Source organism: Poeciliopsis prolifica, unplaced genomic scaffold (genome assembly GCF_027474105.1).
Source record: "Poeciliopsis prolifica strain line A6 unplaced genomic scaffold, Auburn_PproV2 SCAFFOLD031, whole genome shotgun sequence".
Taxonomy (NCBI): Eukaryota; Metazoa; Chordata; class Actinopteri; order Cyprinodontiformes; family Poeciliidae; genus Poeciliopsis; species Poeciliopsis prolifica.
Window position 1 is genome coordinate 961,859 of NW_026562406.1, and position 16,690 is coordinate 978,548.

The 16,690-nt window shown below is 39.9% G+C and overlaps 2 protein-coding genes across 4 annotated transcripts; both read right to left on the minus strand.

The window, feature by feature from the left end:
* Nucleotides 1-1,526: 1,526 nt before the first annotated feature.
* LOC129373107 (immediate early response 3-interacting protein 1-like) lies at nt 1,527-3,336 on the minus strand. The gene is made up of 3 exons (XM_055050860.1): nt 3,170-3,336; nt 2,909-3,010; nt 1,527-2,079 (listed from the first exon to the last, which is right to left on the minus strand). The coding sequence occupies exons 1-3, from the start codon at nt 3,258-3,260 to the stop codon at nt 2,024-2,026; spliced, it is 249 nt and encodes an 82-aa protein (XP_054906835.1). The 5' UTR covers nt 3,261-3,336; the 3' UTR covers nt 1,527-2,023.
* Nucleotides 3,337-4,072: 736 nt separating this feature from the next.
* On the minus strand, nt 4,073-15,858 carry LOC129373108 (mothers against decapentaplegic homolog 2). 3 transcript variants are annotated; one of them, XM_055050863.1, is made up of 11 exons: nt 15,681-15,858; nt 13,346-13,769; nt 12,097-12,186; nt 11,813-12,006; nt 10,757-10,891; nt 10,593-10,655; nt 9,398-9,451; nt 8,098-8,310; nt 7,736-7,873; nt 7,318-7,462; nt 4,073-6,405 (listed from the first exon to the last, which is right to left on the minus strand). In XM_055050863.1, exons 2-11 carry the CDS (start codon nt 13,579-13,581, stop codon nt 6,282-6,284), a joined length of 1,392 nt encoding a protein of 463 aa, XP_054906838.1. In that variant the 5' UTR covers nt 13,582-13,769; nt 15,681-15,858; the 3' UTR covers nt 4,073-6,281. The 3 variants fall into 3 exon arrangements, with proteins under 3 accessions (XP_054906838.1, XP_054906836.1, XP_054906837.1); XM_055050861.1 differs by having other exon boundaries at nt 10,581-10,655; XM_055050862.1 differs by lacking the exon at nt 15,681-15,858 and adding an exon at nt 15,485-15,629 and having other exon boundaries at nt 10,581-10,655.
* Between the last annotated feature and the right edge of the window lie 832 nt (nt 15,859-16,690).

Below are 16,690 nucleotides of genomic sequence, written 5' to 3' on the forward strand. Positions count from 1 at the left end.
CAAACAAAAATTTTAACGGCACAAACCTGCACTAACCGAGCACTAACAAACCAGCCCACTTTGGTCTGTTTTGGTGCGTAATGGGGGGATGGTTACGTAATCGGCCAAAATTATAACTTTTAATATCTCAACAATAAAAGCCGCACAAACGAAAATTTTTACGGCACAAACCTGCACTAACCGAGCACTAAAAAAGTAGCCCACTTTGGTTTGTTTTGGAGCTGTATGGGGGGATGGTGACGTCATCGGCCAAAATTATAACTTTTAATATCTCAACAATGAAAGCTGCACAAACGACAATTTTAACGGCACAAACCTGCACTAACCGAGCACTAAAAAAGTAGCCCACTTTGGTTTGTTTTGGAGCTATATGGGGGGATGGTTACGTAATCGGCCAAAATTATAACTTTTAATATCTCAACAACGAAAGCTGCACAAACGACAATTTTAACGGCACAAACCTGCACTAACGGAGCACCAACGAACCAGCCCACTTTGGTTTGTTTTGGAGCTATATGGGGGGATGGTGAACTCTGATGACCTAAAAAAATAATTTTTAATATCTCGGAAACCAAAGCTGCACAAACGAAAATTTTAACGGCACAAACCTGCACTAACGGAGCACTAACCAATCTGACTATCTGCTGGATTTTATGACGTAGGTGGGGTGTCAGCTTCACGTAGGTGCGTCGCAGCTCTGCTCAGATATTTCAGGTAAAGATACACAAAGCTCCCAAGTTTGTCGCTATTCAGCGCATTTTGCCGCAGCAGCTTACGACAGCGACGAATGTACATGTAGCCTAAACACACCGAGCATATAGAGAGCGAGGCCACAACACAGCTGCGAGCGTTTCCCATGCTAGTCACTTTGTTTTCAACTCTGATGTAGGTCAAAGGGCGCGAGACGCTGTGGAGTTCGACGGCAAGCGTCATGAGACAAACGTGCTCGATTATTTACACACACACAAAAAACGACTGAAAAAATAATTAACTCAAAGCACTCCCTTATTCTGAACAAAACAATGTTCTTCAAAATTATTCCAGTATATGTTGGATAATTTCAAGAGAAGGTTTTAAATTGTTAAAACCTGCAACTGAAAGAGTAGGCTCGACTCTTTACTGGTCAGGACTGCAACCATTAAAAGGTTCGTTTAAATGTTCACAGTAGAACAAACATACTTCTCAAAATAATAAACTCAAGTCTTTATGAGTAGAATAGGTCACACATTCCCAATAGGCACACTCCCGGACCCATAAGGTTAGTAATTATTATCATTCAAAATAAAGTTTTCAGATGGCCTTCAAAATAAGAGTAGGTTCCATAGTATTGATGGGCAATGTTGGTCTTACGACAAATGGAAAACGTGATTCTATTGGTCTTTTAGATTAAAACTCATGGATACCCTTCAAAATAAGAAACTTAACTCAGTCCTATATGTTGAAATGGCAGTTGAGGCGTTAAAAACATTCACCCCCAACATTCACAACTTCAAAACATCAGGAAGGGAATAAATTGGAAATCAAACTAACAGGCATGGAAATTATTTAAAACTTAAGGATTTCATGGGTTATGTTATTACAGCAAAAGGAAGTTCCACAGCACAAAATGAGTTAGCATTCTTTAAAAATGACAAATAAAACCAGAAGAATCCTTTAACTTTTACAGTACATAACAAATTCCTCCAGGAATTTCTCCAGTGACACTTTGTAAGACGGAGTGATCTGAAAAGCTCTTTATTCCTGAGCATTCGGACAAAAACAATATTTTCAACAACCGATTCAAATTTCTTGCGAGTTCTTTTAAGAGTCAAAATCTCTGATGGTGATTTGTAAAACTTGTATTTAGCTGATCAACTCTTTGGGGGAAGGGTCATCAGAGTTCTGACTTTATTTGTTGTTGAAAGAAACATTCAGATTCAGGTCTTCGCCATGGGGTTGTTATGAAGCCGGTTCTTCCGAGTGGTTCCCGAGCAGACGGACCTGTGGCAGTGGGCTGATTCACCCGGACTGGGTCGACTGTTCTTCATCCGAACAGAAGCAGCAGCACAATGCAGACCGAATTCACGCCTATAAGCGGCACTGCAGGACGACACACACCAAGAAACATTTAACACATTGACATTATCTTCACTCACTTTTTGCACAACTTTGGCTGTGTTGATGTAAATGACAAAATATTTTATATTAACTTTATATTTCCCAAAAATGTTTTTTTTAAGCAAAAATGAAAATAAATGCTGAGATCTTATAATGCATGCCTACATTTTGTAGCTATGAGGCTATAAATTGTGCTTTCAGTGGAGCTTATCAGTTTGGTATTTTACATTACATGGTACACAAAACCTTAAAATACATTAAGGTCAACATGTTACTCAATCTTTCACGTATAAATGAGGTGATTCAAAAATATCCCACCCAACAGTTTTTGAATTAAAAGAAGTATTTTTCCATGTAAAGTCATATTAAATAAATTAGAATATGCATTTTTGGTCTTGTCTAATAGAAATAACTACGCAAGTATTAAACACACTTTCTAGTGTATTCAATACATCAGATACTGTAATACTATTTTCTATTTTGCAAATTCAGAAAATTACATGTTTTTTTCTAGAAATGTTCTCAGATTATCTAAAAAAATTTACGTTTTTTTTTGGAAGAAATGTTCTTTTCTATCTCTACTGACCCTAACACGCCATCACACACATACATGCGCGCACGCGCACACACACAAAACTTCTAGGTTTGTGGTTAGATGTAATGTGGTTGACAATTTCATATTTTCTATTGAAAACTTCTTAATATATGACCAGGACCCCGGTCAAAAACATAGACAAACTGGTCAAAAGTTATGTAATATTTATTTTGAAGCTATGTTCCGTGTGAAGTGTAAGGAAGGAGAAACAGGCACCTCTCATCACTGTCCTCACAGAGCGGATCAGGTTCATCAGCTGAACTTTGATGCCTGGTTCATCACCAAACCCTCCGACGCTTTGGTCCACTCCCCAGCCGACTAACCGAGAGCGAAAACAAACAAACAAACACCGAAACAACATGTAATAATTCCGCTACATCCTGGTATACTCATTAGGACGCTAGCATAAGCTAACAAGTCGCCCACATTCAGTAGTTCTGTCCAATGCCTCGAGGAATTTACAACCGAGCTACTTACTTTTACTGAGGAACCTTTCTTCGTGTAACACAGCGACAGCGTTTACACACAGGATAGCTGCTTGAATTAGAGAGTACAGCGTAAACGCCATTATAAGTCTGAGACAGCTAACTGCAGGCTAGCTGGAGCTATTTACATATGACGTGGAGTACGGTGGCCGAGGATGGAAAACTGTCCGACTGGTCGAAGTCCACACTTTTTTTTTTAAATAATACACAGAATCGAGCGTCGTTCATATTCTGTTAAAATAAAGGCTCCGTGTAATTACAATACTTCTCAGAAATACTCATATTTCATTTTGTGTGATGTAGTGCACCATTAAAGGTGTAAAATTAACATATGTCTTGTACATTCTGCGACTCCTCTCATTCCCTGTGCCGTAGCAACTGCCACACTGTAAAGCTTTTACATTTTTTAAAAGCTTTACATCACGTTATGTTATTCCCTCATCAACAAAAAACATACCTGCAGTGTTGCTTTGATTCTTTCAAGCATTTTTGAGAACTCCTTTAATCTCCATGGTAACCATTCAGCTGTGGAAAACACCTGGTTGGACCTAGCTCCGCCTTTAAGGCGCAGCTCCTCCTCCGCGTTGCTGTTTCCAAGCTTCTGAGCTTCGGCCTCACATAGCCACTCCCCCACTGAGCGCCTTCAGACTAGCCAGCAACAATTAGCAAGCCCCAAGCAGATTTTCAGAAGGTGCAGGAGTTTCTTAAAGAGACAGAGGCCCAATTTCAAGGAGCTAAATTACAAAGTTGAATTTCTTTGAAGTAATATTTGATATCACAACTGAAGTTAACATACTCCATTGTGCTATAAAACGGGACTATGTGCCCTAGAACATGCACAAAACCCTTTGCATATTGCAATTTTTTATTATTTTTTTTAACAAAAACAGGCAGGTTCATGAGAATAAAAATCTTTATTAGTGTTTTATGAAGTCTGCATAATATGCCACACGCCTGAGAAGCTCATGGTCAAGAAACAAAAAGAAAAAAACAGAAGAAAAAAAACCTGCTCTATCAATACCGCCCTCTTTTGGTAAAACAACTGCGACGTCTACAGTACTGACTGGTTTGCAAAAAAAAGATTACTGTTATACACACATAATGTACTACTTTTATGCATACGCACATCTGGTCCACGTCAGTTTTTGTATTGTATTTTTCTTGTTTTTTTTTTTTCACATTCATATGTTGTAGGCCAAAGATAAGAACAATGTCACACTGGACCCAAACACATGGTTCAGTTCCTCCCCTCAACTCCCCCCCCCCCCAAAAAAAAAAAATCATAATTCACTAGTTGCACTTCAAGTACAATCTCTAGTGTCATATGGTAAACACATGTACATCAACGGGTGGGACTGGGGACATATTTAAACTTGCAACAACCAAGTAATGAGTTTAAGGTAGTAAGTCTCGTTGTACAAGCTGTCCTTTAAAGACTGAACAAACACAATACGCACATCAACACGTAATGTCCCAGTGTGCAGGCACATTCACTCCCATCCAGTTTAGCTGTAACATTTTAAAAGCCAATTGAGTGTAGTTAACTTGCTCGACAAAGCACATAAAAAAAAAGGTCAAATGTGCTTGGACAATAATTATACACACGCACAAAATATAAAAATTTAAAAAATGGGCAAAACAAATTTTTTTAAACATCTACAAAAACTATAATTTTAAGAAACTGGATTCAAACTTTCAGTCAAATCTGGGTGTGGGGGGTTTAGCTTTAAACGCAGCAAATTTCTTTGGAAAACAAATACAAAGGCTAGATATAAGCTACATATGTAAGGGCAGTGATTACTTTCTCTATTTCCCCACCACTGAGACAAAAAATATGCCACCTACAATTTGGGGGTAAAATGTAGGAATGATCGACTCTCTCTCTTGTTTAAGAAATCACTGAGGTGTTGAAAATAAAAAATGAATGACGGAAAATACAATTTTTATTTTTATTTATGTGTGTGCACATATACACACACACACAAATACAAAAAAAAGAAGCAAAATTTACTGATGCCTTCAAAGATCTCCTGACGAGGCGTTTTCCAGAGCTCAAGCAGTCCCAGTGTTGAAGAGAAAAAAAAAAAAAAAAAAAAAACACAAAAATGTCCAAAAAGAAATTCTGTTTTTGATATATGTTCTGGTCCCTGCCCAGCGTGCCCTGCAAAACCTGGCTGGAATCTAGAAAATCAGGCGAATCGGACCGGATGCAAATCAGCTAAAAAGAACGAAGGATGCCAAATGTCGACAAAAAAAAATAAAAAATTTAAATAAAACAATACCAACTACAATAAAAACTACAGCCAGTCTGATAGTGCAGTTTCTTTAGAGCTGTGGAAATATTTATTTTACTAACATTCCTATATGACTATCTTGAAGACATGTCTTAGAACGACACACTGTTAGTTTAAAAAAAGAAAGAAAAAAAGAAATAAATTGGGCGCCATTGTGGCAGAGGCAATTGAATCAAATTTCATAAACACATTGTGGTATTTCCTTCAGGAGAAAAACAGCCACCAAGGCCATCGTTTCTTCAATAAGACGCCTCCCGTTGACAACAGAGAAGTCTCCCAGAGAAAAGTAAACTTAGGTTCAGAACAATGGATGTGGTGGGATGGAACAACGAAAAATATATATATCACTTCAGCATTCAAGCAATCTTCAACACTGAGAACCTATTCACAGATATTTTTGGTATTTCCTCTACTTCCCAGACAACAACCAATATACATTTTTTTTTATTTGTACCACAAATAGATCTAATATTAAGGATTTGGGGCAAAGCAATTCAACAAGGTGCATGACATAGATGGGTAACAAAGTGCCAATCTCTTTTTTTTATTATTTTTTTAAAGTTTTCCATAAAAAAAACAATGTCTGTATGTGAGTATATGTGAATTGAACTATGTGTTGTTGTTCTTCTTCTTCTGTCTGTGTGTGTGTGTGAAGTTAAAACAGGGATGTGGAGCCGAACCACAAATACTACGGAGAATGTTACAAAAACAAATTTTGTTATGACTTTTTTTTTCCTGTCTCCCCCCCCCCCCCGGTTTGGAGTGTAGCCATCTTTGTATCAGGGTTATTTCGGGCGTTTCCTTCGCGGTTTAGGACATACTGGAGCAGCGTGCGTTCGGGGTGCCCATCTGGGTGAGAACTTTGTCCAGCCACTGCAGCGGGCCGTTCAGGTGCAGCTCGATCCAGCATGGAGTGCTTGTGACGGTTTGTCGCCTGGAAAATAAATAAATTTTAAAAAAGCAGTTTTGGTCTCGAGTTGTTCCAACATTCCATCTGCTAATGCTTTAAACATTTAGTGTGCTAATTACTTTCCCATACCCACATGTGTGTAACAGCATTTTAAGGACATTAGGTAGTCTTTTAGAAAAAGTCTCGTAGTTTGTCAGCTAGCAAAAACTAAACATCATCTTGCATAAACTGGACAGGATTTCAGTTAGCATCTGTGACAAAGACAATGAATAACGCATCATTTAAACACTTTGGAAAAGAACAGTGTTATGAACAGAGGTACATTTAAGGTTCTGGGTCCTAAAGTAAATAATTTATGGAAAGGAAAAGGTACTGGGAGTGGTGAGGCCAGAGGTGGCAGCGGCCTGCAGCAGGATACCATTGGCTAAAGATTCTTCCAAAGCAATCATGACATTTATTCTGTTTAGCCTTTTGTAAAGATTATTTATAGTCCAAGTCTCTAGCTAGCATCCCAGGTTAAATTCACATAAAACTTGTAGACTTAAATAAACCTTTTTGTGCCATATATTTAAATCATTTGCACTTACTCTGGTATTAGCCCTACTGGCTAGCGAAGGTTTAATAGCTGCTAGTTACCAAGCACAATAAATATGTCTGTGCATGACAGAAAGGTCCAGCAAAGGGTAAAAAAAAAAAATAATAATAATACACAAAAGATTAAATAGTCCTGCCATGAGAAAATTTTAAGACCTGTGATTAACGAATTTAAGGCCACCGGGCTTTCTTACAAACAAATTTAAGCTATGTTAAGGCCTTAATTTAAGATACATGAATTGAAGACTTTCTGATGATGTGCAGACAAACTGATGTCTTGCAAATTAACTGAAAACTTAAGCGCACACAGCAGTAGTGAACGCGAGTCGTGTCGGTGCTCACCTGTACTCTGCTCCCCAGCCTTTGACGAAGCTCATCCTGATGGTGCACATCCTGGTGAGCTGATAGACGGCTTCAAAGCCCTGGTTGACCGACTGAGCCAGCAGGGCTGCAAACTCCTGGTTGTTGAAGATTTTTAGATTACAACCTGGAGGAAGAAAGCCGTGAACCGGAGCGGGCATTTTAGGAGTGACGCACAAAAGAAAAAAAAAAAAAGGCTTATTTTGAAAGAAACGTGACAACTACTGTTCAGCTTTTTGAGGCTTTTGTGACAGTTTGTGAATATAAAACAATAAAGAAGTGCTGAACTTACTTAAATTAGAAATAAATGTTAAAAGGAGGTTCATTATCAGAACTGTTCAGTATAATCTGACTAAACAGTCTCTGAGGTTCCTACATGCTGCCACTTTCAGCCTCTTACCTGGAGGAATTTTACACACTGTCGCCGGATGCCAGCCGTACCGCTGGTTGCAATTTGGACTCTGGACAAAGATGGCACTATCACTCAAGCACTCTGCAAATACCTCTCCTCCAATGTAGTAAAGTCTAACTCCTCTTCCTGTGAAAAAAAAAATGTTAAAAAAAATCCAATTAATCATGCCTTACAAATGGGAAAACTTTGTGAATATTTGCCCCAAAAACCAAGAACTAATGTCCAAACTTCTTTCTTACTTAGATATCATTGAGATAAGCTTAATTATCTCAATGATATCTATAGAATAATTGTGAAGTAAAGAAATGAAACAAATATTCTGCTAAAACAAACGCTCATCGGTGCCGTACCTATGTGCCGCCGAGTCATCTCCACAGTGGCGTTCCTGTTGACGTTAGACAGCAGGCCGAGGCAGAAGCGCTCCGAGTTGGACGGGTCCGTGAATCCGTCCACCGTCAGCGAAGGCTGAGAGGCGTGGAACGTCTCGCCCACGCGCTGGTTGAGCTCGTAGTACGCTATGGAGCACCAGAAGGCCGGTTCCGAGTAGGTCACCGGCTGCAGGTCTGCGGGACGGGAGACACCGCATCGGGAGTTAGCTACAGTCATCATGGTAACACAAATGCCATCCCAAACCAGACCGGTCACACGAGCGGACGGTTGATCGGATTAAAAACACACAAGAAATATTGGTGCATTCTGCAGATTTTTTTTCTTTTTTTATTTTAACAATATTAAAAATAAATTAAATAATGTAAATAAACAAATGATTCTTTTTTTTTTATTAAAAACATTTAATTGCCTAAAATGCAACACAGCATTCCCTTAGTGAATACGGGATCATTTGTAGCAAAGGCTGCATATCTACAGCTAAAAAAGAAATTATTAAATTATTAGTAACTCTAATTAGTAAAGCACAAAAGGTGCTTAACAAGATTCTTTGTTATTTGAACCAGGTGAAGCTAAAACTATAACCATCTGACTTCTTGCTGGACCACGTTTACAGATGTAGACGTTTTATTGACTCTTAAATGCAAAATGTTTCCATTTTTGTTCAGCTTTGGCTTCATTGCAGCTCTGCATGTGCTGCTCTTTGAGCAAATGACCTTTTTCTTTGAGTCTATGTTCTCCTATTAACCAAATACTAGATTAGTTCACAATTATGTCAAAAACTGATTCATCACAATTAATCTTTTCAGCCCCAATGGCATTTATTTGTAAATTGCCGTATATTTCCCTCAATAATAAGGCTCTATATGAAATTATCGTATAAATGAACAATATGATCATATAATCATATTGATTCAATGACTAATGACTTAATTACATGGATATAAAAAGTAAACATTGACCTACAGTATATCATCAAGTATAAAATATATGCAATTTCAGAATTTCAACTTTTTTATCTCAGTGCCTGTAAGAGCTTGGAAAGAAAATGGCAGAGTCATATTTTAGTTGCTTTTTTTTGTGTGTGTGTATTGACACAGATTGATGTAAATATGATGATATCACGTCATATTTATCGCACATTTGTGACTTGAACCGAATAGAAATCACATTGTAGTAGTTCACAATATCGCCAAATGCGTTGTCACCTAAACAAATCGATATGATATTGAACAGTGATAAAGCAGGTGGTTCACATCGTACCCATGCTGTGGTTGACTGGAGACAGAGTGCTGGGAGAGAGTTCTTGTGGAGAACCTGAAGCAAAAACAGCACCAACACAGTTTTACAGCAGGTCGTCATTATGACTGCCGTATTCATTTATCATCATCATCATCACAGTATCGATATTGATAGCGATATCCTCTGGAATAAACATATCACTAAGAACCCCTCGGTGTTTAAGTGTATAGCATTCGGCCTCTACATCTGTAGTATGTTTGGTGAAACTTGTCGTTTAAAGCAACATACAAGATGTTAGGAGGTAAAGAGTCATTAAAAAAAATCAAGTTTCTCAGTAAAACCGAGATAAGATAATCATTTCATTTACTCCAGAAGATGTACTCATCGTCTGCTCTCTACGGCAACGTTTACAGAGCAGGAGTTCATTTTGTGTGTGTGCGTGTCTGTGTGTGTGTGTGTGTGTGTGTGTGGTTGTTCAGGCCAGAAATTAAACTGGACTACAGTCAGATGTACAGTATGACTCAAAACGTGCACAGAAGAACAGCCACCAGTGTGCAACGGACCACCTAGGAATGCTTGCTGCCGTATTTGGATCGATTTTAAAGTTATGCAGCAATAGGAGCAGACATGATCGTCACAAGACCATAACAAGATGAAGGAAGCTAATAGAAAGAAAGCACAGCTCTCTTTCTCTTTTCTCTGACTAAGAACTCTTGGATCCAAGTCAGAGCTACGAGTGGTGGGATTGGGACGTTTTACAGTGAAAAGGTCGGATTTGTGTCACATTTGGTGGAAAAAAAGGGGGGAAAGTTGGAATTGTGTTGAATTTGGATTAATAAAACAGAAGAAAATTGGATTGGGTTGCAATTGGGAGAAAGGATAGGGAGAGCAACATAAAAAAAAGTTCAGTTTGGGGGGAAAATTTTTTATTTTAGTTGCATTTGGGGTAACAGGAGTTGGATTTGTGTTTCACTTGCCTGCTGTGTGAATGTAGCCCATGTTAACTTTAAGGAAATTCACATTGTCAGCGTTTGTTTGTTTACAGCAACTCATGTCCTTATTGCAGTTCCCACCAATATTCACATCTTTTCCTCAGATTGTGCAGCTCTAAACAGGCGATTCTGATAATACCAGAACCTAATTTCCAAACTATACCGTCCATCTAATCAGCACCAAAGGAGAAGGTCGTGCTAAACTAGGGTACCTGTGTCCATACTTTGATTCATCTGCTGGTCGCTGGCCTCTCCATCCTCACTGATGTAACCCGGTGGAGGCGTCTCTATTGAGAAAAACGGAAGAAAGTCAGACGATGCTGAATCGGAGCTCTAGACAAAAACTCTTTGTCAAACGATGGCGGCAGTCAAATCCAGACGGTTCTACCTGGTATGTAGTTGTTTGGAGGTTCGATTCCTGCAGGGAAGTTTGTGTTTTCGGGTATGGAATGAGTGTAGTCGTCCAGAGGTGGCAGCTCGGACAGGATTTCTGAGTGTCTTGGCACAAGAACGGGAGGCAGCACTACGGTGGTGGATGAAACGCAGGAAGACGTGAGCTCACTGTGTTGCAACATGTTTTTTGACTTAAAACCAGATCTAATAGATTTCATAGGAAACAAATGAATGATTACTTCATAAAGATTACAAGACTTACTTGGGAATATCAGCTAATTACATTAAGAATTTATTGACTAACAGGAAGAGTTTTACTCGAAACAGGAAATCGAACTGTGAGATGTTTTGTTTCAAATTGTAGTTGTCTCAGTCGGTTGTTTGTTTGTTCCTCTGGTCGGTCCTCTGCAGTGTCTGTTCAGCTGCTCCTACTTTCTTTGCTTTACTTGCTAAATGGTCCAAACTAAAGGCCAGCATCTCCACGATCATTTTTGAAGCTCCTGTCTCTACACACTGTCCGTCAGGCCAACATGCGATTGATTCTCTAAATCACAAACTCCAGTCTTCCAGGGTCACTGTCCTGCAGTTTTTAGATGTGCTATGAAACACTGGAATGAAGTGGCTTAATTACCTCCAACCATTTCGGAGTTGTGTAGGTAGGTTCTCCAGAGCCTTGCTAATTACTTAATTATTCTGTTCAAGTGTGGTGCAGCAGAGGCACATCTTAAAGGTGCATGCCACTGGCCCTCCAGGACTGCAGGGCCAGGGCCTGCTCTAAATAATTCAATTAAAAGTGACTTGGTGTTTAACCAAGAACGTTTCAAACAGGGTTTGTTAGAATGTTTACTTTCTCTTCTGGTGACTTGTTTAATAATTTGCCTCCTAACACATTTAAGCGGCGTTCGGTTTCTGTTCGCTGCGTTCAGACAAAAAGCTCCAGCTTTACTTTGCGTCGAGCGTCTTAAAAGCTTTGACGACTGCCTCTTGGGCTGCTCTCTCTGCAGCACTGCTACCAGACGGGTGCGATTTGGCCGACAAGCGTTGCTCTCACCTGGGGTCTCCACCCTCTGGTAGTGGTAGGGGTTGATGCACACCTCGTCCTTCTTGAGGTGGAAGGCGTACTCGCAGGCCTCGATGGCACGCAGCTGGTGGTGGCTGTGAAGGTCCGGCCACCGCCACAGGCGGCAGTAGATGACGTGAGGAAGGCCCTTCCTGTGCGAGACTTGCTGGCGGCCATCTAGGGATCTTATTGGACGGCGGACAGCAACAAGGATGTTTTTGACGTCTTGTCTTAAAAACACTGTGAAACACCAAATGCAATTTAAGGATATTCACCTGGTTTGGTCGGGGTAGCTGTACAGGCCTGACGTGTCCCACTGTTCTATCGTATTTGGCGTACTCAGTCCCCATATTTCAGAGCAATTGCTGTGTACAGAGAAGAAACACAACCAGAGAAAAAGAAACATTAGTAGTTTTTGGAGAGGACCTCTTATTGGAGTTCTGTGGCGAAATAAAGCCGCCAGATTCAGCTGTGGAAATGAACTTCAAGCAAAAGAAGCCTTTTTAAGGAATTAAGGAAAAATAAAGACAGTGACGTTAAAAAGCCGTTCTCTGTGTTGTGGCTTTGTTTTGATTAAAAATACCTTTTCCACAGATAAATATCTCAGAACTTATGTGGAGACAATCAAACATAATATGGAGTTTTTGGGGTTGGGGGTGATACGTTTTAGGACTTGTGATGATAACAAAAGCGACAGTAAGAACTGGGGGTGCACAAACCGCAATTTTCTGACCAATCGCTGATTACCCATCTTGAAAAGTCTGACCTGCCGATTTAGCCCAGGGCAATTTTTTCTGTCTGAAATGTTGGTAAATGTAGCGAGAAAGCCACTGAATTGGCAACAGTGAGGTGACTGTTGTTGACTGCAAGCATGCAGACTCAGCCTTTATTGGCATTCATTTATGTTTCTGGAGAAAATAGTAAAAGTACCAAACCCATCAATGTGGGAAGTTTTGGGGACGTTATGAACATTATCAATTGGAATTTATTGTGACAACGATAAACCAAAACTCTTATCATGCTGACAAAATTATCCCAATAAATGAGAAACGATACGATAAGTGCCCACCCCAACAAATCCAGACTTGTTGGGGTGGGGTGTCCTCTGTTTTCAAAGGCACAAAACAGAGGAAATGAGAGGAGGGAAGTTTGTCAAAATCATAATTTTAATAATAATAATAATAAAAACTAAATTCAGAAATTCTTAAAAGATTTACAAAAAGTGTCCAAAAGGGAAAGTTGACAAATGAGCCATTGCTTAAAACACACAAACACCTAGGAATTCCTGGAAACAAATCTTTCCCAAAAACGTTCCTGCAGAGCTTTGGTCTAGGTCATCAAGGTCATAAAGGAATGTCTTCTCCTGACCTTTAACAAACCCTGCAGGAGCTGTTGGCACAGCGGGAGGCAAACCGTAATAATCAGCTGAACCCGACACACAAATACGTCTTTGGAAACAAAGTCAAGTTAGGGAGAGAAACAGGAAAAACAGTTCCCAACCATTAACACGAGGAGGAAGCTCACCTCGGGATGGTGACACACTTTGTGTTGCAGTTCTGGGAGGTGATGGCCTTCTCCAGTTCATCCAGCTGACCCGTCTTCTTCAGCTTCTTCACCAGGCTTTTCACCGCTTTCTCGCACCACTTCTCCTCTTGCCCGTTCTGCTCGCCGCCTCCCGCTAAACCCGACCCGGTCGACGTCTTCTTCAGCGTCAGGAGCCTCTTCACCACGGGAGGGGTGAACGGCAAGATGGACGACATCTCGACCCGCCGAGAGCCTAGAGGAGGTTTTGGTGTGAGCTCTCTCTTACCGGTGAGGTGGGGGCGCACAGGGGGGAGGGCAAACTTGGAGCTACAGCTTCGGGCCCTTGCTCTGAGGGGCCCCTCTGTCAATGAGTAAGTCACAGGGTGGAAACCAACACTAGAAGTCACTCGAAAGATTTGGACACCTTGCAGGAGGAAAAAAAAAAAAATCAAAAGTATTATAAGTCACAAAATCAGCAAGATAAACGTTGTTTTCAAACACCGTGAATATGATCAGACAAAAATTTAAGGGGAAATGCAACAGTACCGAGTGAGGCTCAATCAATTAATTAATTGATTACTGAAACAATTGCCAACTAATTTGGTAATCAATTAATTGCTAACTGGAGCATAGACTCAAAAAAAAAAAAAAAAAAAAAAAACGTATTCCCAGCAGTAATTAAGCCAAAACAGTACAAAAAATATATACATTTGTTTTGCATGTATTTCCTCAAGTTTTTGCTTCACCCGGTTCAGATGCACTGTAAAGCAATGAAATTTTATTTTATCATTTTAAAAAAAGGAAAATTGAATTATTTGTTTATTTCAACATTAGAAATACTTTTAAAGTATTTCTAATGTTGCATTTAAAAAAGAGAGAAAGGGTTAAGTGGTTAAAAGAAAAACCAGTTGAATGGCTCATTTTTTTAAAATACTTTGAAATTGATTAATCATCGGAATAATCAAGTTGATTATTCATTGTGCCACAAAGGATTACTGGAGTAATTGTTAGTTGCCACTCTTATACTGAGCTGTGTCACAACCAAACTTTAATATTAAGGACATGCAATAGATGTGTCCTGTATGTTTCCTGAAGGCAGTAAGATGTTTTGGGGGGGTTAATAGCTACAAAGCACATGTTCATAACCTTCATCTGATCTTTAACAAACCCAAAACACACCATTCAAACAGGTGCACTGATTTACTTCACAAACAGGAAATCCAACTCAAATCTTTTCAGCAGTCAGCTCCAATCCAAGTAAAATCGGGGGATTTGGATGAAAATCGGAGTATCACTATATTTAGACATGTTAGTCTGGAAATAATGACACAGTTTTAACGATAAACTGCAGCAGACCCATATTAAATAAAAACAAACCAAAGTCATTAGGTCAGATCTCAACGATCAAAAGAAATTAGAGGCTCATCTCAAATTATAAACTATGAGAGCTAAATTCAACCTATTGTACAAAACGAAGTGCTCCATTCTGGTGTCCACTGTGGTCTCTGAGCAACAAAAAAATTCCCAAAAACTGAAACAGAGTCACTACAATCTGATGCTCAACAAGAGATTTGGTGATCAGAACTGTCCATCTACCATGAGCCCGTCACAGGCGTCCGAGCTAACTGGCTAACATCACTGCAGGACTTTCGTTTCCGAGCAAAACTAATTTACGAGCCCGACAAGCAGCTGAAAGAATGCTGCCAAATGACTGAAATCGGGTGGTGTATCTTGCGACAAGACTAGCCGAGCGACAAGAACCTGGTTGCCCTGGGAGGGCCAACTGTTAGCTGCCTGGAGGGGGGCCTGCTGGGCTCCAACCACAATGACTAGCGCTAGCTTCCCACATCTCCAAAGGACACTTGTTAAAATAACAGGTGGCAAAGAAAAGCAGATACATTTTAGAGACGCAAGCTAGATTAGTTCCTGATGCAAATGCGAGCTAAAGGAGCTGACGTTAGCTTCACGGAGCTAGCAGTCGACTTGTTATCAAAAATCCTTTTGTTGTGATCCGCGGAAAACCCTCCTGTGCGCAACAGTCAAGTGGGGCGACTTCGGCACCGAGCGGTTATAACCCATCTGATTCAGGCCGAGTGTTTTATCGTTATTGTTTTTCAAATGAACTGTTTGGGGACGTACATGCAGCGGTTCTTCATTTCAGCGCAGCAGCGCATCTTTTTCCGGAGAAATCCGCACCTAGGTGCGCTAGCATCTTGGACGAACTCTTCCAAACTGAGTTGAGGCTCCCGGTGGCTAACGGAGCAACACCAACCGCAGCTTCAAAACAACACACTCCCAAGCCTACAACAGCAACGAGAAGCCTTTCAATAGTTACCCCGGCTTTGCGGTCCAAGGCTCCGCTTCAACAGCAGCTGCCGCCCGGAAGCCGAGAAAAACACTCATAAAAGTATTTTCTGAGTACAATTCAGCAGCCAAATCATACAGTGGGCTCCTCTCAAGTTGCTACCAGCGCTACAGTTGCTCGTTAGCCGCGTTAGCTACACCGGAACAGACTACAAACGTCACAGTGACGCAAGAACTCTTAATCCCTTCCTGATTGGACACAGGAATGTGTTCGTTCTGTGATTTTCGGGAGTGAGTCGAAAAAAAACCCAACAGTGGTCACAGTAATTTGACCAAATAGCATTAATTCTACATCAAGATTAATGGATATGAAACCAAGGAAGAAAGAAAAAAAGAAAGAAAGTTCTGATTGATCGTTTTCACAGATTATTTGTCTCATAACAAACTGTCACGACACAGATACAGCTTTAACAAATATGGAGAAAATTTTTTTTATTTATTAAAGTTCTATACTGCACCTTGAATAAAATGCAACTACATAGCATTTTTTGAGTAGTCTGGATTGCTTCATGTATATTTTGCATGTTGCCTATGACTGTTGCTTTTGGGGAGAGACATTTCGGTAATCTAAAACTAATAGATTTAATTTAAGCAACCTCCTTATGTAGCTACTGTATGTGGAATGTTGCATGTAAAATTTACGAGCAGTAAATATTGTGCTAGTTATCAATATTGGACCAAAGAAAGCAAGGCAATTGCAGCCTTTCAAATTGTGACACTTTTGATGGGTCAGATAGACTCAAGAAATTGTGACAGCACTTCCTTGGGGATCTTGGGGGCCCCAATTAAATATTTTGTCAGAGGAAACTGAGATTCCTGGCGGCGCCCCTGTTCAGAGGCCTCACTTTATTATGATGTCAATTATTAATCACAGTTCATTAATTCAGGTTACATGGGCTCTGAAATTTTGAAATAAATACTAAAATAATTTGATGTTACTTTAACAATGAATTTTTTACTTAAAAAAACACAAAATGTTTC